Below are 21,700 nucleotides of genomic sequence, written 5' to 3' on the forward strand. Positions count from 1 at the left end.
ACCTGTTCTCATCATGCTGTCGAGTGGTCATTTCTAACTGCATAATTTACGTGTACATATTAGTGTTTAGTGTTGCGTAACAAGACACCGCCCAGCCCTTGTTTTTTTTTTTCTTTTCTCCTGCCACGCCTAAGCTCAAGTCTCTTCTCTTTCACAGCACCCCTCCCCCTCCCAACGCTAGTGACCCTGAGCCCTCTGAAACATCAATGGGTTAAAATAATAATCAGTATTAATTAACACATTTTTAGAAGTGCTATGTGTTGAGAATACAATTACTGCAGCGAAATTAATAGTAATAATAAAAATGTTATTAGGCCCGTATCCTATACAGCAGATTTCAAAGACAAGTATTTACTGTCACACATGCTTACCGTTTTCTTTAACAGTTTAATCGCTTATAGTAATTTTCTTCAGAATTATCTAAGGTTTTAATGCGTCTCATAGTAAGAGTTAAAGATAATAATTAATCCAGTATTCAAACTATAGTCTTTGATTTGACTAGCTTACTGTGACGTCATCAGGACCAGATGCCTCATGCCCCTTGCCTCACCAGTTTCACTCTCCTGGTGCGTGTGGTGCTTGTTGCGGTGGCGGGGAGTGACGGCTCCTGGTGGTTGTTTACTTGGTTTGTTATGAGTCTAATTACTGTAGACGGACAAGGCACATCTGGAAGACACATGGCTGCTGGGGACATTGTCGTGTGGCGTCCTAGTGAGTCAGTGGTGCCGATTTCGCAAGACGGTCCTCGGTTTGGGTCTCAATGTCTCTCGCTGCCATCTCAGGTAGGCCTTGCTCCATCACAATAAACATTTGTCTTGCAGTATCATCGTACAGTGTGACAGCAAAGTTATGTTGGCCTTTGATGATGATCCAGCTTAGAAATGCGCCATAGTTTGACTGTTGTATTATAATTGATGGTTGAGCAGGTCATTTAAACTTGCCCTTAACTGCTAATTACTGTGGATGATGTTTGCGCTCTTCCCTAGTTGCCTTTTTGTTTACTACAATGACATTATGATAATCCCATTTGTTAACTGTTATGTCCTTTGAAGTTAGTGGATAAGATTTTCAATAAACATCCAAGGAAAACATTAATAGATCAGCAGTTTGGTCTTGTTGCCGAGTAGACAGAGAAGCCTCGTCCGCTTGTTTCCTCATCACAGCTCACCTCCCACAAGACAACACTCCCCCCCTCCCCGCATTCCACCCGCCCGTCATTGCCCCGTCCCTCTATCCCTACCCTTCTTACTCATCCCTGCTCCCCCTCTAACCCTTCAACAACCCCTCCTTGGCACCACCACTCCACTCTCAACAGCCCCACCCTTGTCTTTCTCGTCCTTTCCTTCCCCGACCCCGGTAAAGCCCCCATTCCCTTGTCAACACGCCTCCCTCATCTCCCCCGCTCCCCGTATCTTGAGCCATACGCGTGCACGGGGATAAACTAAGCCTCCCCTCCCGACCTCCGCCTCAGAGCCATTCACACGAGAGAAAAAGTGCAGCTCAAAAAGTAAAGTTCCTTGCGGGGCCGAACTGAGCCTCGTCTCGGCGTAAAATATAGTCAATTATACCTCCATAAACCGGGGAATCCAAGAGTTTATCTCGCGACGTTAATGTTTTTCATATCACAGGATCTTGATTTACTGTCAGGTTATGCTAATAGATTCAGATAAATTACGACTATTTTACGGAAGCTCTCTGAATAGGATCTGATGTGCTATTGACACCGCGCCGGATTTATTGGGTCGTTTATGATGGATGAGTGAAGCTGCCACTCTTGCCATTCCCGGCGGTGATCCAGTGGCCTGGTGGTGCCTGGTGGTGCCCCGCCTCGTTCAGAATACCCAAATAGCTCTCGTCCGCTCAATCAGCCAGACGCTGCTATTGACGGAGCGCTGAATGAAGCCGAGGCAGTGTTGCGGGAGGTGTTGGCAGAAGGATCTCTCTCCTTTTTTTTTATATCATTTCATTTTTTTTTTTTTTATGGAGCGAAGAGAAGAAGAAGCAATGAAGTCTGCCGCGCACATGTTTTCCTTCTTTCTCCTTCCGTTGATGGAGCAGAGAGTGACTTTTTTTTTTGATGACGAGGCACGGGCACGCGTTTTCTTTTGCTCGTAGTCTTAGGTGAAAATGTAATGATAAATAATTCTATGCATCGTTCATTGCCAAAGACTTTAAATGGAATTTGTGTAGAGCCATTTATTTATTTTTTTTCTTCTTGAGGGAGGAAGAAGATTTACGCTACTGGATTGATTTTCATCTTTGACTTTCTTGAGGCTGAAATATGTTGACGTAGATTATTTCCTAAGCATGCGTAGTGTGTGTGTCTGTGTATGTATGTATGTGTGTGTGTATACAAGTGCAGCAGTGGGCAAATGAGAGCGAGCAATGAGGCGATGAATGAGCAAGGCTTCGTTACGGACCCTCGGATCACTTACCTTCACTTACCGACTCCCTCCCGCCGTCAGCCCACACAGACTGATAATCTCCGGCCGGCGAGGAGCTGCAAGGATACATCACAGCCTTATGAGGGATCCGGAGTGGCGCCTGGAATCCTTAATAGGAAGGCAACCAATCCTTTACAAAGATTTACGGGCCTTATCGACCAGGATCCTTGCATCACCGCCGACTACGTCTCAATAAACGGAAACATATTATGCTCGCCACGCCTGCTGATAAAGGGAAATAATTTGCTGCTCAGTTCGGGATGAGGAAGTGTGTGATTTATTTCTTGGGTGATCAGGCAAGCTTATCTTCGGTGGTCAGAGCGCCTTCCCCCTTCACTCCCTCCTCCCCTCCTCTCCCTTACTCTCTCTCTCTCCCCGCCTCCTGTCTCCCTCCTCCCTCTACTACTCTGACTCGTACTGCTGCTGCTCCTGCTCCTCGTCTTTCTCCCTCTCCCAGTCAGCTGACCATTGCCTGAATTTAGCAGCGTTTCGTTAGAGATATAATGTTTGGAGCCGGAAGTCCGTGATGGGTGCTGTCCGCCGCCCTGCCGTGCACTCGCTGCCTGGGGCCGATGATCCAATAGCAGATTGCCGTTCATTAGTGTCTCGCTGTGTGACGGTATCTATCAACGCATCTTTTAAGCTACCAATTTTCTTTCCTTGCTAGGTCAGACGTTATAAAAAAATAATTCAATCATCCTTCCCGCGCCAACATAATGCATCAGTGAAGGATGATTTAGCGCTTAAGCTCGATAGGTTTTTCGGGCCAAACTGTGATGTGTGGCGGACCCGGGGACGACACCGACCTGGGAAATGATAAAGTGAAATAAGAAGTGTAAAGACACCCGGGAACGAAACGCCTGCTGCCTCTCCGAAACAATCTTTAGGTCTTGGGTTGGGAGGAGGAAGGAGGGAGGGGAGGATGGAGAGAAGGAGAGAATGCAGGATAAGGAGCACTAATCCTTTATATGAAACAATCGCATCCTTCTGAGGAGAATCCCATCGTTCTGCTGCTGCTGCCGTGGGAGGAGGAGGAGGAGGAGGAGGAGGAGGAGGAGGAGGAGGAGGAGGAGAAGGCGGCGGAGGAGGCGGAGAGGAGGAAGAGAAGAGGAGGAGTGGGAGAAGTGAGGCTCGTTCTGTTCCACACCATTCCCCGTGATGCCCCTGAGTTATTATTGCAATTTTGCCAAGTACCCGCGGCCTCAATATGAAGCGTCTCCTGAAATACTGCGCCGCATTCATAATCTCCGCCATCTTCATGACTCTGTACTCAATTTATGGCGGAGTGTATTTCGCGACGCGCACTCCTCCGGCTCACTTTACTCGCCGGGATGTGCATATTTTCCTGTGCCGCGTCGTTATTAAAAGTCCATGAGTGAGTGGTGAGGGGCTTGAGAAAAGCATCCCCTCCTTTCCTCCTTCCCTTGTCCCTCCACATCGCTGCCTCTCCCCTCTCCCTCCTGCCTTCCTTCCTTTCTACCCCTTCCTCCCCCTTCCTCCTCCCCGCATCCACTTCTCTCCTATCACCCTCTAACTTTCTCCCTCCTTTACTCTCTGTCTTACTTCATTGTTTTTTTATTTCCTTCTTCTCAGCTTTCGTTCTTCTTTTCTTCTATTCGTTTCTTCTTTAGCCTAATTCTTCCTGCTCTGTTCCTCCACCAATCCGTTTTCTTTCTTTTTTTGTTAATTTCCTTTCTTTTCTTCTGTTCTCCTGTTCCTTCGTTTCCTTTTGCGTCTTCTTTCTTCCACCATACACACCTCGCCATCATCGTTACTCGTCTCCATCTCAACTTTATCTTTCCCCAGCCACCTCCCCTCCATTCCTCCACCTGGCTCCCCACTTAGCATGATTTACAAGTGTTTACCAGGACATTCACTTCCCCTCACATGCTGGGGCGGCGGCAGGACTGTTCCCCACGCTACCTTCACTGCCTCCTTCACCGCCTCCCTCTCGGTCCTTCAGTAGCCCTTCGCCCGGAGCTCCCCAGATGTGTTACTGTCCTGCTGCCCTGAATGGTTATGGAGTGATAGAGGGAGGGAGTGAGGGGACTGGGATGGTTAAGTTAAATACGAGAGATGCTGTATGATTTTTGCTTTTTTTTTTCTTCTTTTTATGTGTGTATCTGTATGTATGGCTGGCTGTTTGTGCCTGTATATAAAGTGTCTTTGTTCTTGCTACTCGTATTATCTTTGTTTGGTTCTGTTATTGTTCCTGGTGTGTGTGTGTGTGTGTGTGTGTGTGTGTCCTTGTCATATTAGCAAAAATGAGCATGGTAGAGTGACAGCCCACGTATGTCAGTTGGAGACAAAAACAGAGAGACGAAGCTGATGTGGTTTTGACAGCACTGTGCGGGTACGTGGATGTACGAGTATAGGAGACTGAACTATCAAACGGGAAGAAGAGAGGAAGCCATGCGGAGGTTAGTTGTAACAGAGGACAGTAACTAGGTGACGTGTGATTCACTGTGGCGATCCCTAAAGGCAGCAAGATGTGAGTTATGTTTTTTTTATCCTGAATGTGAAGTATAATGATTCTCGTAGCAAGAGGTGGTGCAGAGTCCCTGGCCTCCCTTCTTTCCTTCCCTCCTCTCACTAATCCCCATCTCTCTTTTTCCCCTCCACCACTTTCCATTCCCTTATCTCCCTATCTCAGTCTCCTGCAGCCGCCCACTTTCCCTCCACTTTCCTCACTCCTCATTTTACTCCCTATGGCTCGTTCTCTATCCACCCCTCCATCGCGTCCCCTTCGCCTCGATCGCCCCGCCATCCGTCCGCTCGTCTCGCCCTCTATAGACGCAATAGCATCACCAGCCCGGGGTCGGATCGGAACCCAAATGTATCCTGAGCCTCCTTGCATCAGCCCTCAGCTCGATATTGAATTCCCGACCGGCTGATAGAAGGGTGTTGGGGATGGCAGGTCTTGGGCGTCGAGACGAGACCGAACTCACTCAGACGAGACTCCCGCGAGAAATTCTTTATGTAGCATTAAATTTTTTGGTGCGAGTCCCCTGGCAGATGTAGATGGGTGTCCGCCGAGTCCACAGGTCAAACGGGCCGTGAATCCAGAGTCGGATGGGTTGAGAGAGACGTTTTTTCTTCCGTGTTACGAATGGAAACGAGGAAGGAAATGCACTCTCGACGTGGGGATCCTGATCTGGCCGGGTGAAGTGTGGAAGATTGGAAGCGCTTCGGAGGAGCCGGAGAGGAGGGCAGTGTGTTCTCCTGAAGGCAGTGTTTGTGTTAGCGGGGATGAGGCGGCATGGCTGGGGGGAGGCAGGACTGGGAGGAAGGTTAGGGAGGGACGGAGGGAGGGTGAGAGGGAGGGAGGGTGGCCGCTACCAGCTCGAGGAGGCTCCGACTGAGAAAGAGAGGAGAGACAGTTCCGCCTCCTCAGGATGAAGTGGAGAGTCTCGGAAGAAAATTAGGCCGTACATTTTATTGTGATCCTGCTCCCGACGAGTGTGTTGGAGTGAGCGAGGTGTGGGCGGCGGCGGTGGCCTGCTGCAAGGGACGCCAGCGCAGGAACCTCATGTGACTGTCTGCTTGTGGTGGTGGTGAGTTTAAAACATTTTCGTCTCTGGAAACATAAAGGACTTACGTGCAACATGACAGCTTTAAGTTTTAAGATGAATACAAATACAGTTAAGAATCTTACGGATGTCGTTATTTATCATTATTTAGCAGCACATGTACATTTACGTCAGGTGTACAAGTGGTTAGGTTCCCTTGAGTGACGTGCTTCAGCCAGCCAGACGCTCGGTGTGGCGGGATCTGTACGAGTGTAAGGATCAAGACAAGAGGCGATTAAGCACCAAACGAGTGCAATGAAAACCAGACCTTGTGTGGACGCGCCAGACAACAATGCCGGCGGACAGGTGGCACTGGGCAAGGAGGGGAAGGGAGGGTGTGTCTGGGAAGCGGCGAGGGTTGCGATAAGGGAAATAAATAATTGCAATAGGGTGAAAAAAAGGGGAAAATAGGGTGGGAGTTTCCCCTTCGTGGTATTGAAACGTGTGGGGGAGGTAAGGAGACCAGCGAGGGAAGGGTGAAGAAGGGGAGTTGTTCTGCAGTGGTTGGGGAGGACAGGAGAGGGTGGGGGAGGGTGGGGGCGTGCGGCAGGCCGTTGTGGGTATGATGGAGCAGCCTTGGGGGTCACACTCTCCCGTCCACCCGTGTCAGCTCTTTTTGACTTCCTTCTAACAGCATTCTAACCTATTGCTATTGCATCTCCTCCTCCTCCTCCTCCTCCTCCTCCTCCTCCTCCTCCTCCTCCTCCTTTTCTTTTACCTCTCTTTTCTCTAATCATTCTTTCTTGCTTGTCCCCCACTTCTCCTCCTTCTCCTTTTCCTCCCCTCTCTGTTATCATCATATACTCTTATTTTTTCTTCTTGTCTAATATTTCTTCTTATTGTTTTCTTATCTTGTCGTTTATTCAATTTATATTATGCTTTTTGCTTTCTATTTTCAGGTTCTTCGCCTCTATTATTATTATTATTTTTATTATTATTATTATTATTATTATTATTATTATTATTATTATTATTATTGTTATTATTGTTATTATTATTATTATTATTATTGTTTTATTTGTTATAATTGTTGTTGTTGTTGTTGTTGTTGTTGTTGTTGTTGTTGTTATCATTGTTATTACTATTGTTATTACTGCATTTCATTCGCTTTCCACTGATTCACTTTCAAATTTACCATTCACTGTAATCAAATGACTTATTTTTTTTTATATTTACTTTTAATTGATTTCATTTCATTTATTTATTTATCTAACTACTTATTTATTCAGTTTTTCACCTGTCATGATTTACCTTCAGTTGCGTCACCACCATTATATTCCAGACTGCTGCTGCTGTTGCTCCTCATGCTTGTGCTCCCTGGCGTTCGTTGAAGCAAGAATTGTAAGTAGGTTCCTATCTGCCACTCTCTCTTTCTCATCCCCTTCTCTGCCTCGCCTTCTGTCTCTCTCTCCTTCAGTCCAGTAATGATTAGGTCCTCTTACTACCATGAGCTTCTGCTTTCTTAGTATTATTCTTTTTCCTTTAATCTCTACTTAGTTTTCATGTGTTGCTTCACGTCTTCGTTCTCCTCCTTTTTTTCTTCCCCTTCTTCATCGTCATATTATTATTATTTTTTTGTACTGACCTCATTTTGTTTACTTGTTTCTGTTTTTGTGTGTAACTCTCTCTCTCTCCCTCTCTCCCCAACTTTCTTCCCTTATCTCTTATTTCCCTTCATCTGTTCTATCCCGTTCCTTTCTCCTTCCCTTCCTTCCTTTCTACCTCCCCGCCGTTTCCTCTCATCTATTCCTTCTTTCTCTCCATCCACGTGTCTCTCCTCTTCTTTCCCTTCCCTCCATCCTCCTTTGCTATCCCTTCCTCTCCCCATCCCCTCGTTCCTTCCTTCCCGCCATCCTCCTTTGCCGACCCTCTCTCCCTCCCTCCCGTTCCTCCCTCCCTCAAGGATTTAAGTCTCCAGCCTCGGTCTTTCCTGCCTGAAAATTATGAAGTCTATTTCCCGTGATATTAGGTTGGCGCTGTTGTGTCGTATCACGCATCATTTGTACAGGATTATTTAATTTATTTCTTCTCACTTCAGCCACGGTGAGACGCTTTCCTATTCTCTCTCTCTCTCTCTCTCTCTCTCTCTCTCTCTCTCTCTCTCTCTCTCTCTCTCTCTCTCTCTCTCTCTCTCTCTCTCTCTCTCTCTCTCTCCTATTATTATTTCTGACTCCTCCCTATCTTTTTCTACCTTCCTTTGTGTCTTTTTTCCTCCCGTTTCTTGCTTTTATTCTATCTCTCTCTCTCTCTTTCTCTCCCTCTCTCTCTCTCTCTCTCTGCCTCAGCCTGTTGGCCTCACTCTCTTTTCTCTTCCTTTGCTTGTTCTCATTTTCCCTCTGCTTCTTTTTCTTCTTTTCTTTGTCTTTTTTTCCAATTACACAACAGTTCTTTTTTTTTCTTCTCTCACTCTCTTACTCCACTTCCCCTCCACTATTCCCTTTTTCCCTCTCTTTCTCTACATGAGCATCTCTCTTTCTTCATTGTTGTTCCATCTCTCCCACATTCTTTTCTTTTGCCTCTCTCCCTCTCCCTTCTCTCCCGAAACGCACTCTCTCTCTCTCTCTCTCTCTCTCTCTCTCTCTCTCTCTCTCTCTCTCTCTCTCTCTCTCTCTCTCTCTCTCTCTCTCTCTCTCTCTCTCTCCTTCATACACTTCTCCCTCCCAGCCTCCCTCCCGTCTCTCCTTTACCTCCCTCCCCTCCTCACTTCTCCTCTCTCCGCCTCCGCCGCCTCCTCCTCCTCTTCCTCCTCCTCAGTTCCTCGAGGTATTGAAAAATGAGGTGATTCTCTCTTTCTGCTGATTGAATTTGAATTTATTTCTGAACTTAATCACCCTCGTACATTTTGCTCTAAGGAATGTTTCGTTTGTCATGGAACCGGCGGGAGAAACTCAGTGTAGGGGGAGAGGGAGGGTGGTTAGGTGAAGGAGGAGAGCCGGGAGGAGGAGGAGGAGCAGGAGCAGCAGGAGGAGAAAGGGTGCGGGAAGTATTGGTGTTGCTAGTCTCAGGTGCAGCAGCAACATTAAAAGCGGAGTCACGCTGGCCTGGAATCATGGGATGCCAACCAAGTGTTTTTTCCGAACCCTGAAAGTCGCCACGTGCCTCGACCATCCAGCTGAGTCTTGTCCTGTCCGGGTGCTGGTGGAATTGACTGCAGCGCGCTACATGTGGGAGCAAGGTGGAGCTGTAGGAGTGTGTGTAGGGGTAGTGCGCGTGTGTTGTGTTAGTTTTGCGTTCGAGTGGCTGGATGGTGAAGGAAGGCGAAGAGAAATGTTGATGTGAACTGACAGGTGTACTCGTAATTTGTGTGGTGTTGTGATAGAATAAATGTGATGCGGTTTATAGTTATTTTCATTTTTGGTTAGATAAGATGATGTTTATTTGTTGTTTACCTTTATGTTTTTTTTTTTTTTGCTTGTTTCGTTTGAGTCTTGCTGTGTAGTTTAGATTCCTGGTAATATTCAGAATTGTGACTTTCCGCAAGGATTTTGAATTGTAAATGAGTATAAGGGATTACTTCCAAAACTAGAGAAGCTGCTGGGTCATGTTTTATCCTTTTTTCTAGATTGCATGAAAGGTTTTAGGCTTCAAGTGTCCACAAGTGTAAAGTTGTAATATCGGCTGACTCCAGGACCCTAAGCACTGTACCGCTCGGTGAAAACAGAATGTACAGGCTACAAATTATGTATGTATGATGATCAATTGTATTGTAGTGAATGTTTGGGTTTAGGGAAGAGAGAGAGAGAGAGAGAGAGAGAGAGAGAGAGAGAGAGAGAGAGAGAGAGAGAGAGAGAGAGAGAGAGTAATGAAGAATAAAGGTCAACATCAGTGGAAACTCGCCGTGATTTCCATTTATGTGTGCAAACGAACAACCACCACCACCACCACCACCACCACTTCCCAGATGACCCTCCGCCTAATCTAATGCTCGGCCGACGGCGCTCAATCGGAAATTCTGCGGCATTTAGTCGGTGCGAAGTGTTTTGTCAATGCCCGCTTGGGTCCGCCGCGGGGATAAGCGGGAACAGCCTCGGCGGGGCGTCACTTGAGGCGGCGCTGCGTGTTTATTGCAACATTTGGGCGGCGTGCTCCACTGACGCAGTATATTTTAATTGATTCGGAATATAACAATTAAAGTGTCACATTGGGAGGCCGACCATAAATTAGGGATACATATACTAGCCATTTGGGGTTCGGACAAGCTATTTTCAGGGCAGACCACCACCACCACCACCTCCTCCTCCTCCTCCTCCTCCTCCTCCTCCTCCTCCTCCTCCTCCTCCTGCCCCGCCCCCCTTACCGTCCCCCCGAGTGGTGAAAACAAGCTTGGAGGCGCGATTGTGTTTTACAACTATAACTCTGAGCGGCTCCGGGATGGTTATTATTATTATTGTTATATCGGAAAGCTGTACACGGCTATCTGTGGAGTTATGAACGTGTGTGTGTGTGTGTGAATGCGTCACTGTGTGGCGTGCACGGTCAGATTGTCTTGTGTGTGTGTGTGTGTGTGTGTGTGTGTGTGTGTGTGTGTGTGTGTGTGTGTGTGTGTGTGTGTTTGATTACGAAATAAAAAAAAAGGTACATGGCGCAGAAGAAAAATAAGCCAAATAAAGCTGGTGACGTTTTAATTAATGTGGTTTGCTAAGTGGACGAGACCAGAACGGGACGAGGCGTGGCATAAGCTATATAGTCATACCTGCGGTGTGGTGCACGGACGCACGTACACACACACACACACACACACACACACACACACACACACACACACACACACACACACACACACACACACACACACACACACACACACACACACACACACACACACACACACACACACACACACACACACACTTGTCTTGTCATACGAAGGAAGACAGGCCAATATAATACAGGTGTTATACATGGATTTTTGTTCGAGCACAGTGCACCACACACACACTTCCGTATACTGGTGTGTAGAGGTCAGGGAAAAAGGGAGAAGTACTCGTGTAGATGGACAGCCTGATACTTGCCGGCAGCGGCAGACGGAAATTATTTGTGTGACCTTGAGTGTGTGATGATGACACCTGTGTTCCTTTTGGGTGCTTGGCTGAGGTCCACGGTGAGTCAGGAACCTCCCGTTTCCGTCTGCATCCCAGTGTTACTGTAAGGCATATAATTTTTCTCTAAATCGCCTTCTTAAAAAAAAATCTGAATACATATCGATGCTCCACGTAAAATATCAGATCATATGGATAATTTTCATCGTAATTTGGTTATTTGTGTTAAAGGGCATTTTTATATCAATCAGTGGTGATGTCTTGGCCAGACTTCCCTTAGGTCTGAGCACTGTGGCTGTCCCAGGGTGTCGCGGGCCGGTGGGCGGCCGTGCAAGGCGGACGATGTATCACAGCCTGGCTCATGCTCTCACTGCAGCACACGTGGTCCGTAATTAGCACTGGATATTTATGGATGAATTTTTGGGTTCACAAATCAAATCAGCTTGACAGGAATTTAAAGGATGAGTGAGAGGGAGGCTGACACACGCTGGCAGTGGCAGGCGGTGGCTGATGGCTCAGTGTGGAGGGGCCGCCGCTGCAGCTGCCACTCGTGCTGCTGTTGCTGTTCCTGCGGCCACTGGTGCTGCTGCTGGTGCTGCTGTTGATTCTGCTGCTGTTGCTAATGATGGTGATGATGTTGCCCACTTACTGCTTTTTTGATAGATAATATCAAACGATCAATTCTTGCATGTAGTTGCTTGGCTGCTTTCAGTGTGCTCCTCACTGAACGCGTGGTGAGGGCGGGCTGGCGGCCGTGGGCGGGGGTCGGAGAGTCCTGGGATCTCCAGCGTTATGCAAGTGGTGAGTCTCGCGGCGGCGTGTTGGTAAATCCACTCAATACATGTGTTTGTGGTAAAAGGAAGCAACGCAGTGGTGACCATTCAGAGGAACAGACCTAGAGTTTTAGTGGACGATTCCCGTGCCCAGCGCAGAGGGGCGCATGAGTGGCAGGAGCGGGTGGTGGCGAGGCCCGAGGGGCGGTGGGGGGCTTGACGGCCATCAGGGAAATAAATCAAACTTAACTGTAATGGACCTTCAGACCGGCCACGCGGGGTAGGGGGCGGGGCGGGGCCAATCCGTCCCTCACTGGTAGTCTTTCAGTCTCTCTCTCTCTCTCTCTCTCTCTCTCTCTCTCTCTCTCTCTCTCTCTCTCTCTCTCTCTCTCTCTCTCTCTCTCTCTCTCTCTCTCTCTCTCTCTCCCATTTGTAACAATTCAGTTTGCACTTACACGTTTAAAAAACAAAATTTGGGATCAGATGATATGATGAGGTGAAAGACTGACCTTGTGTGTTCTAAAGTTTTCTGTAATTATTCAGAAGTGATTTTCGCAGATCGTGTGTCTTTATTCTTTGTTGATTATGAATACATTGCTAACCTTTACTATAAATGTGGCTTATTATTGGGTTTACAGTCACTTGGTACTGGGGCGGATGGTGCTCAGGGTCAGGTGTGCGGTGGATGGGTGGATGTGGTTGAGTGGATGGCTTGATTGGTGGGCTAATGGAGGTGCGTGGGTGGGTGAGTGTGGGTCGGTGGATAGATGGATGGAGTTACGGCTCTGGGTGGGGTGGGTGGATGTGAGTGGGTGGATATGGTGTTGAGTGGATGGGTGGATATGGTTGAATAAGTAGATGGATGGTTTGTTGAACATAATATTAGTGTGTGCTGACCTACATGCTGCCTATCACGAAGCCTGTAGTCCAGATGTCTAATTCTAGAGACATTTTAAGGACCAGGTTGTTTGGGTACCAAGTGTCTGGAGTACCAAACGTCCTGAGGCCTTTTTGCAGGCCGATCTGTCTTGAGGATCATCTGACCTGAGGCTTGTATGACCTGAGTACCGGTCCACTCCAGTACCTTAATAGTGACTCACTCTTATTAGTGTGAACGAAGTTGAATATGGAAAAAAAAAAAAGTGTGTGCCATGTTTTTTTTAATTATCCTCGTTTTCAGTAGGGGGAGGAGGAGAAACAGGAGAAAGAGGAGGATGAGAAATAAGAGCAGATGAAGAAGGAGGAATATACAAGGAAAAAAAAAGAATCAATATACCTTTGGAACTTTGGGAAAAAAATACCTTTGGAAAAAAAAAAACCTAACCCAACCTAACCTAAGCAGCGAAAGAAACAATACAAGAAGAAGCAAAATCATATTATATGGCCATAACAAGAGGAAGAATAACCAGCCATGGAGAAGAGGAAGAACCATACGTAGAGGCAGACTTTACAGTTCACCTTTCTCAGGCCTTCCATACCACTCAGCCATCCTCGTCCGGCTAGTGGAGGCCTGATGATCCCTCCTGTGTCCAAGATCACTCAGCAGTAACGCGGGTGGAGCTCTCTCACCCACCAAAGCATTCCCTCTCATCAGCTATTCATAAACTACCGCCCTCATTGCCTTCTTTCTACACACACACACACACACACACACACACACACACACACACACACACACACACACACACACACACACACACTCAGCATCTCGCAAGGCCCTTAGGGATTTATATATTTCTCTCGTTGTAGCCCATAAAAGTAGGAACATAACCTAAAGTGATGACGTAACAGTGTAATCATCATCACTTTGCAACCGTGGCTAAGCTATGGGAGGGTTATTATTGGTGGGGATGCTGCTGGATGGAGGGGGGAAGGTGGGTCTCAGTGGAGGTGTACATAAAGGTGGTGCATTGTGTCTGTGGAATGTTTGATGAAGTTAGGTTTAAAAGGGCAGAAAGAAGTCGATTATCAAGTTACAGTGGTGAATGGTTAATAGACTCAATAATCAAGTCGTTAGTGGCCGATTTCATAGACTTCGAAATATATAGGTGAAGTGGATAATAATGACAGGTAGTTGTTGGAGTGTTTTGCAGAGGGAATGCCACGTGTAGACCTGCTGGTTTCTTGAAGCTTTCCCTATGTTCCTGTGTTTTTTGTGATGGTGATGCTGTGTGGAATTGTTTATTTGCCTAATGAACGGTGGAGAATGGGAGGGTGTCTGAAGGAGGGGCGGGTTAAAGACATGATCATTACTGAGGGTGAAGATTAGGTATGTCCTTCTCACTCTTGGGAATGTTGAGGCTTGCGTATTTTCAAGCTTTTTCATTGTCGGTGTATAGCGAAATGTGAATGTTTGGACATAAAGGTACAGAGACTGGAGTGAACACAGAATCCATGCCATCATCACGCCATTATCATCATTACAGTAGTTGATAGTATGATTCCATTTTGCTGAAAAAAATGAGGGAGAAAAAAAAAACATGAAAAAATACGTATCTGCATCGAAAAGGACTCGATTCTTTTTGCTAAGCTCATTGGAGTGTAAGTCAAACCGTGATCACTCAGGGAAAACAGTGGTTGATGACGATGATCAAGTAACATTAATTTAGGGCGTTACTCACGTAGAGGATGAGAAGACATGGACAAGAAGACACAACCACACCATCAAGAAACTGGGAAAATTCTAAAGGGATGATACACGTGAGTTTTATTTCTTGTCATGTATTTACTTAGGCGGCTGTTCATGACCGTATCCGAGGAAAATATATACAGAAACAGGAAAAGCCTTCACTCCTCATGCCTCAGCTGTCCCCGGAAGACAGGACCGCCGGCCGCCGCTGCCTCACCCCCGCCGCTGCCTCTCATCAGCGGCGGTCATTGTGTGGCAAGCATTCCCGGCCTGCCAATGTAAATCAGCGGGTAAGGAGCCTGTCAGTGTGTGGAGCCAATTTCCGCTACTACTTCCCGGTTTCTCTCATAATTCCAGCGGGGTGACTTAGAGGGCCGGACCGCGAACTGTTTTTCTCCCCTCCCTCCCTCCCCCCTTCTCTTCATCTCTCCCTCCACTTCTCCCCTCCCACCGCCCGTCTCTCCGCCTGCCGAAGAGGAAGCCGCGCCCTGATGGATGTCGAGGGAGACCATTCTTGATAATTAGTGTTGACAATTATGATCTGTGGCGTAGAATTATGGCGTGATTTTAATTTGTTTTCAGGACCCCGACAAATTCCCAGGGAGAATGAACGTCGTCGGGAGAGAAAGAGAGAGAGAGAGAGAAAGGGAGAAAGAGGGCGGGACTTCATCCACCGTCGGGAACCAAGCGTCTCCAGGTTAGTGTGATCCATCACGCCCACCGCTAAAGACTTATGACTTCAGGTAAATCTGAAAAGCAAGCATTTCCTAAGATATTTTTCTCCGAGACTTGTGAGAACTCGGGGAGAGGTGACGTGGCCCGGATGATGAAGGTGTTCCGTGATCCCTGGCTCAGGTGGCGGTGGCGGTGGTGGTGGTGATGGTGGTGGTGGTGGTATGGTATGGTTGGTAGGACAAGTGATGGTTACTGTGATGGGAGGTGGTGAGAAATGTATGCGATGGTGGTGGTGGTTGCAGTGGTGACAGGAGCGGATGAGATAGTGGTAGAGATGATGAGTGATGTGGTAATTGTGTTACGGGTGGTGGTGGAGGGTGTGGTACTGCAGTGAGTGGGATGGAAGTGTGCTTGGCGTGGTAGGGGTGGAAGTGCAACAGACTCCACCGCTCACTTCTCCAGCAACACATCCGCGTCCTTTCCTTCCCCTGTGTCCTCTCAACGTATCCGGATATTTCACAGTTGCCTTTAGCTTAGCCTGGTTTCTTGAGTCTCCAGTTAGTGGGACTCAGTAACCTCGCCAAGACCTCTAAGGGCAAGGAAACACACATACATTAAGGCGCCCACATGGCTTATCGACCACACTCCTCTTCCCTTCTCTCTATGCATTCCTCGCCCGTAGCAGCAACAGTAGCGTCTCCGTCACGGGTTCTGCCACTTCACCCCTACACATGCTCTGCGCCAGTCACTCCGTCAGCCGCACCTGTGCCGCGCGAGTCTTGATGAGTTGTCGACGCTGCTAAACACGAGCACACTCCACACCTCCCGCCACTTGAAGGAGACGCCGCCACACACACACACCCGCGTCTCCTCCCCACACACCTTCCCTCGTCCCTGTATCTCAGTGTGATTATTGCAGCAAATGGAACGAGCGGGCAAAGTGGAACAAATGCATTCCAATTACGGTGATGCTTGAGCAACACGAGACTAAATTAGGTAAAATATAATTACATATTAGGTAGTGTCGTCGGGTCTGGAGTGCGGCGCGAGGCAGGTTCCCGCGAGGCCGCCTTAGGTCACCCTCTTTTCCACGCGTTGACAACTTAACAGCTCGTTTTCCACATCAATTCATAAGGCAACTTTTCCATTAAGGGAGATGACGTTAAGAAAAAAGAGCACCAAAAAAAAAGTCTCCCCGTAACTCTGGCGGCATCCACCCTTGTTTCCGCAACGCCCCCCGGCGGCACAAATCTTAACCAGCGCTGGGGACGTTTTAAATTTTCCCGCCAGTTAAAAAATTTCCCGCCAGAACTTTGGTCCGTCGGAAGTCACAGGAGGTTCATAAATATGGCGGATGATACCGGCGAGATGAGCGCGGCAGGAAACATTATTACCATAAATTTTGCACTTGTAACCCGGCGAGGGCGACGGGGGAGTCGGTGTGATTAAGATAAAGCTGGGGGAGGCAGACCCGGCGACGGAAAGGCGGCCGGGTGTCATAATTCTGCGTTATTATTAATGATGAGTAGGGTGACTGCAAGACCTCTGTTACGCACACGCGCACACACACGCTATTTGGTTACCAGGGCGACCGGAGACTTGCCACAGGGGCCTGGGAGGGATGTGCTGAGGGAAGGGAAGGGAAGGGAAGGGAAGGAAGGGGAAGGCGAAAACTCGGGACGAAGAAATGGGAGGAATTGAGGAAGGAAAGGCCGGAGAGGAGTGAAGGGAAAACTTGAAATGGAAAAGAGGAAGAGGTTGGAATTGAGAGGAGAGAGACAGAGAAGGAGGAAGAGAAGTAAAGGAAGGAAGGAAGGAATAGGAGAAAGGGAAAGAGAAGGGGGAAGGAATAGGAGAAAGGTTAAAAGAGAAGGAAAGAAGAGGAGGTGAAGGAAAAAAAATAAGCTTAGGAAGAGGTAAATAACGTTAGGAGTCAGGAGGAGGGCGAATGAGAGAGAAAGAGGAAAGATGTAAAAGTGATTTCTGTTATAGGGAATGGAGGAATGTTATAGGAAAGCTGAAGTGGAGTGAAAGAAGAGGAGAGAGAAAAAAAATGGATTGAAGACGAGGAAGACTCACCTCGGAATCTGGAGGAGAGAGAGAGAGAGAGAGAGAGAGAGAGAGAGAGAGAGAGAGAGAGAGAGAGAGAGAGAGAGAGAGAGAGAGAGAGAGAGCGAGAGCTGCTACTTCTTCAGGGAGGAGGGGAAGGTGAGGTTAGGTCGGGGCGGCAAAACTTTAGCTACAAAACCCTGACACAACATTAATAGTGGCCTTGTGGCGGGGCTCGTGCGGCAGCCATCCCGTGTCACTTGATTACTGAGAGGCGGGGCGAGGAGGGGGCGACGCGCGGCACACCCGTTGATGACGACGATAACAGAGTAACAGAATGAGGAAAAGTGAGAGAATGGCTGATAACACTTCGTTTAATCTCTCGTACATTTAATGGCTATACGAGGCGAGGAGGGAAGGAGAGGAGCGCTTGCTTATATTATAGCTTGGAGGGAGCGGCGCTGGCAGCAGCAGCAGTAGCAGCAGCATCGGGGTGGGTGCAGGAGATGAGGGAAGAGAGAGTGGGGAAGTTGTGTTTCATTGTGATTCAGGTGGTAGTGGTGGTGGTGGTGAAGTTATGATGCTGCTCTGGTGGTGGTGGTGGTGGTGGTGGTGGTGGTGGTGAGATGCTTCCTTGCTTGTTTAGGTACGAGTACTTTGCCTGTCCCCCAGAGATCACTGGTGTTGGTGGGGAGGTGTACAAATGCTGCTCCTTTTAGTCAGTTTTTGCAGATTTTGACTCATTGTTTGATTGACTGATTGATTGATTGACTGATTGACGCTTACAATGCCAACGTCTTCCTTTCTTAACTATCGAAGGCTAACAAATATTTCCAGGAAGAGAGAGAGAGAGAGAGAGAGAGAGAGAGAGAGAGAGAGAGAGAGAGAGAGAGAGAGAGAGAGAGAGAGAGAGAGAGATTTGCTTTATCTTTGTAGCCAACAGAACTATTCAAAGACTGTAGTGCTGAAATAAGTGTCTAAAAAGATGTAGGTGAATATGAATGAAAAAAAGGAAAGTGTAGCAGTGAAAGTGTAAAGTTATTGTTTTTTTATTTATGTTTATTTATTTACTTATTTATTTGATCAACGCTAAAGCAACACGGTCACACGGCATCAGAAACCTGTATGACATATTTCTGAATCACAGATAATGAATTTAGAGTTAGAAGTAAAAAGAAAATAGTTATGATTTGAGAACAAAGGAACATTACGAGGAAATCACTGCTAGTTATCCCACATTGTGAATTAACCTACATGACCTGAGGGAATGAGGCAACGGAAAAGGGGAAATTGCAGCCAGATTCACCCTATTGTTTTATTACATCAGGTACCTCTTGAGTGGCTCTCTTAATGCAGGCTCCCCAGGGCGACACAGGTGGGCGCCTACGTGTCGTGCGGTGTGAGGAACCACGCAGCTCACACGGAAGAAAGCTGTACGTTGTGTGTGTGTGTGTGTGTGTGTGTGTGTGTGTGTGTGTGTGTGTGTGTGTGTGTGTGTGGTAATGTAGTGGTTAGCCTTCCTTCTCGCTTTCACCTGACTCCTAATGACCGCTTTGATAATGTTGTAATGTTTTTCCCCCTCCGTGCCCGCCTCGGGACAGAAGCCACGAGTGGGACAGGTTTAGTGTTGGTGGTGTTAGGAGAGGACAGGCGCGGCGTGTGCTGTGTACAATAAAAGTTTGCGTTTCGAAGTGTTCCTGATCCTGCTTAAGGACAAGATATTATCGTGTTTTCAAGAGATGTTTAAGGATGTATCGGTGTATGTTAAGGTCAACGAGAATATGAGATAATCCGTAAATTGACGATAAAGTGCTTTTTATGGGCCATAACTTGTTGCGTCAGCTCCCCGCTGGCAGGTAATAAAGCCTTCACCTGTAGGAAAACACTCCGCTCCCCGCCCGCCCTGCTGCCCGCCGCCTCCTTTCTCTTACTATTTCATTTAAACGGCGTCCATCAGTAATAATGGTGAGCGATAATGATGGTCGAGTTGGGGTAGCGATTTGAGGGAGAAATCCTAACTTTTGTAGTTGTTTGATGCAGTGCGTGTATAGAGACAGCGAGAGTAAGAGATATTTAATAAAAGGACAGCTCACGAGCTGCCACGGCACGTGTGCAGACTGCCGTCAAGGGGCTGAGACCTAAAAAGATTGCGGGTCTGCATGCCGCGGGGGTCCCACATTGGCCCACACGACAAGTAATATTTCCCTACAGGGAGGCAACTCTCACTCTTTACTGACGATTACCTCGCCGAGCGATAGGCCTCGCCCTCTCCAGGGAGGGAGGCTCGGGGCGGCATTAACAGATTGATATCTAAAGGTTGAATGATGCTTGAACGTGATCAAGTAAGCAAGTATGTAGATTGTGACTTACTATGTTCATATATAAGTACAGTAGTCAGAACACTGGATAGTTGTGCATGGCGATTTTCAGTATGAACCATGACGCTACAGTGACGCCTCCCTGCAGCCCTGGAGACTGCCACTTGTGTGAGGTCATGCCATGGGAATCTTGCCACCACTACCATCACCGCCACAAACAACAGCAACAGCAACAAGAACAGATTGTTAATAGCACTGAACAACATATATAAAAAGGAATAAAGTTTTTGTAGTAGAAAATATGAACAACAAAAGTGACACTGGTTCAGTGATGGGCTGCCGTCTCTCTCACTCTTGAGGCTTGGTGCAAATTCACACCTTGACGGACCCACTCATGAAAGAGTCACGACTGACTCACCCCTCTTCCAGCGAGGGACTTAAGGGTGAGGAGTGTTCTGGAGGAGAGAATAATTTGATTGGACATTACTATTTGTATACCCTTGGACAGCCTCCTTCACACTTCAGAAAAAAGAAAAGATCCATTTCAGATACTTCCATTTCTCTGCAGGTCTCAAACAGACAATTGCACCAACTCACTCTGTCTTCCTGCCCTTCTTCCCTCTCACACACACCAACACACACAACACTCTCACTCTACTCCATTGTCTGACTTCCCTACCCTCCCCCGCACGCTGCTGAACCACCGTCACATCTCGTCACGCCCTTCACTATTCACCTCACCTCACGTCCCGCCACCCAGCACACGAGCTTCACGTCCCAAACTCCTGTGTGCCCCGACAGCCTCATGTTTAGTGGAGAGTGTGTGACGCGCTGGTGACGTGATGATATACACGCTTGTTTGTGGAGCTTGGCACGTGCGCACACACACACACACACACACACACACACAGTTTTTATTGATGTTTATTCTAGAAGCAAAATTTCTTTCTCTTAAGTTCGTCGTTGTTACATTACATTGTGTGTACCATGTGTACCATTCTCTCTCTCTCTCTCTCTCTCTCTCTCTCTCTCTCTCTCTCTCTCTCTCTCTCTCTCTCTCTCTCTCTCAGCGTCTTTTCATAAATATATATCATATCCTTTTATCTTTAATATCTTTTTCTCCGCGTATTTTCACGTATTCACTCTCTTTTCTTCCCCCTTCTCTTATTCTTCTTCCTCCTCCTCCTCCTCCTCCTCCTCCTCCTCCTCCTCCTCCTCCTCGTCTATGTTATCATATCTTGCTCACTTTGATAACATCGCCCAAACAAACAATCCTTTAAGCACTAATAGGTCTGCTGCTGCTTGTTCTTCCTTTGCATTTGATTGTGTTCCTCTTTAACCTCCTCCTCCTCCTCCTCCTCCTCCTCCTCCTCCTCCTCCTCCTCCTCCTCCTCCTCCTCCTCCTCCTCCTCCTCCTCCTCCTCCTTTCCCCTCCACCCCCGGCCTCCTCACTATCAGGCGGGGACACACGGGGTCTTGGCCGCGACACCTTGATATACACGCTGGTTTAATTCACTCCCTCCGACTTCCTCCCTTTTCATATTTTCTGAAATTGCCTCGTCTTTCCTCGGTGGATTCATTAGCCTCCGTCCGTTTTTCTTTCTTTTTACCGCCGAGTACGACTGACTTGACTTTCTTCGTGTGTGTGTGTGTGTGTGTGTGTGTGTGTGTGTGTGTGTGTGTTCTCTAGGGTTGTCATTATTGTTTCTGGTATTTGGAAGTCATGATATTTGGGATTTTTAGTTGCATTTTGGCATGATTCAGAATACTCTCTCTCTCTCTCTCTCTCTCTCTCTCTCTCTCTCTCTCTCTCTCTCTCTCTCTCTCTCTCTCTCTCTCTCTCTCTCTCTCTCTCTCTCTCTCTCTCTCTCTCTCTCTCTCTTTCTCTCTTTTGTCTTGGTGCCCCGTAAATAAGTTTCATGATTCGTGTGCTAATGACCTGTTTGTTACGCTTCATTAATGTTGTTAACACACACACACACACACACACACACACACACACACACACACACACACACACACACACACACACACACACACACACACACACCTATGTTTACTCCTCAGTATTTCCTCTGGCCAAGATTTTATTTTTAATTGTCGAGTTTTTTCCAATTTTTTGATTGTTAATCTTAGTGTGAGATTAACCCGTGTCTTTTTGCGGGAGAGGCGTGCAACTTCCGCCTGAATTTAGATTATATTAA

General features: G+C 47.4%; 1 protein-coding gene across 6 annotated transcripts in view; it reads left to right on the top strand.

Annotated features, from left to right (window-relative positions):
* The first annotated feature begins 513 nt into the window (after window positions 1-513).
* The window catches only part of LOC135111741 (uncharacterized), a 383,652-nt gene continuing 362,465 nt past the window's right edge, over window positions 514-21,700 (top strand). For 3 of the 6 annotated variants that reach the window (XM_064025465.1, XM_064025524.1, XM_064025578.1), the window contains exons 1-2: window positions 514-782; window positions 15,037-15,151. In XM_064025465.1, the coding sequence (XP_063881535.1) occupies window positions 528-782; window positions 15,037-15,151 (370 nt within the window). In that variant the 5' untranslated portion in view covers window positions 514-527. Of the gene's footprint in view, window positions 783-7,295; window positions 7,355-15,036; window positions 15,152-21,700 lie in introns of all 6 variants that reach the window. The other 3 variants (XM_064025622.1, XM_064025713.1, XM_064025799.1) reach the window with 2 other exon arrangements.

Source organism: Scylla paramamosain, chromosome 1, assembly GCF_035594125.1.
Source record: "Scylla paramamosain isolate STU-SP2022 chromosome 1, ASM3559412v1, whole genome shotgun sequence".
Taxonomy (NCBI): Eukaryota; Metazoa; Arthropoda; class Malacostraca; order Decapoda; family Portunidae; genus Scylla; species Scylla paramamosain.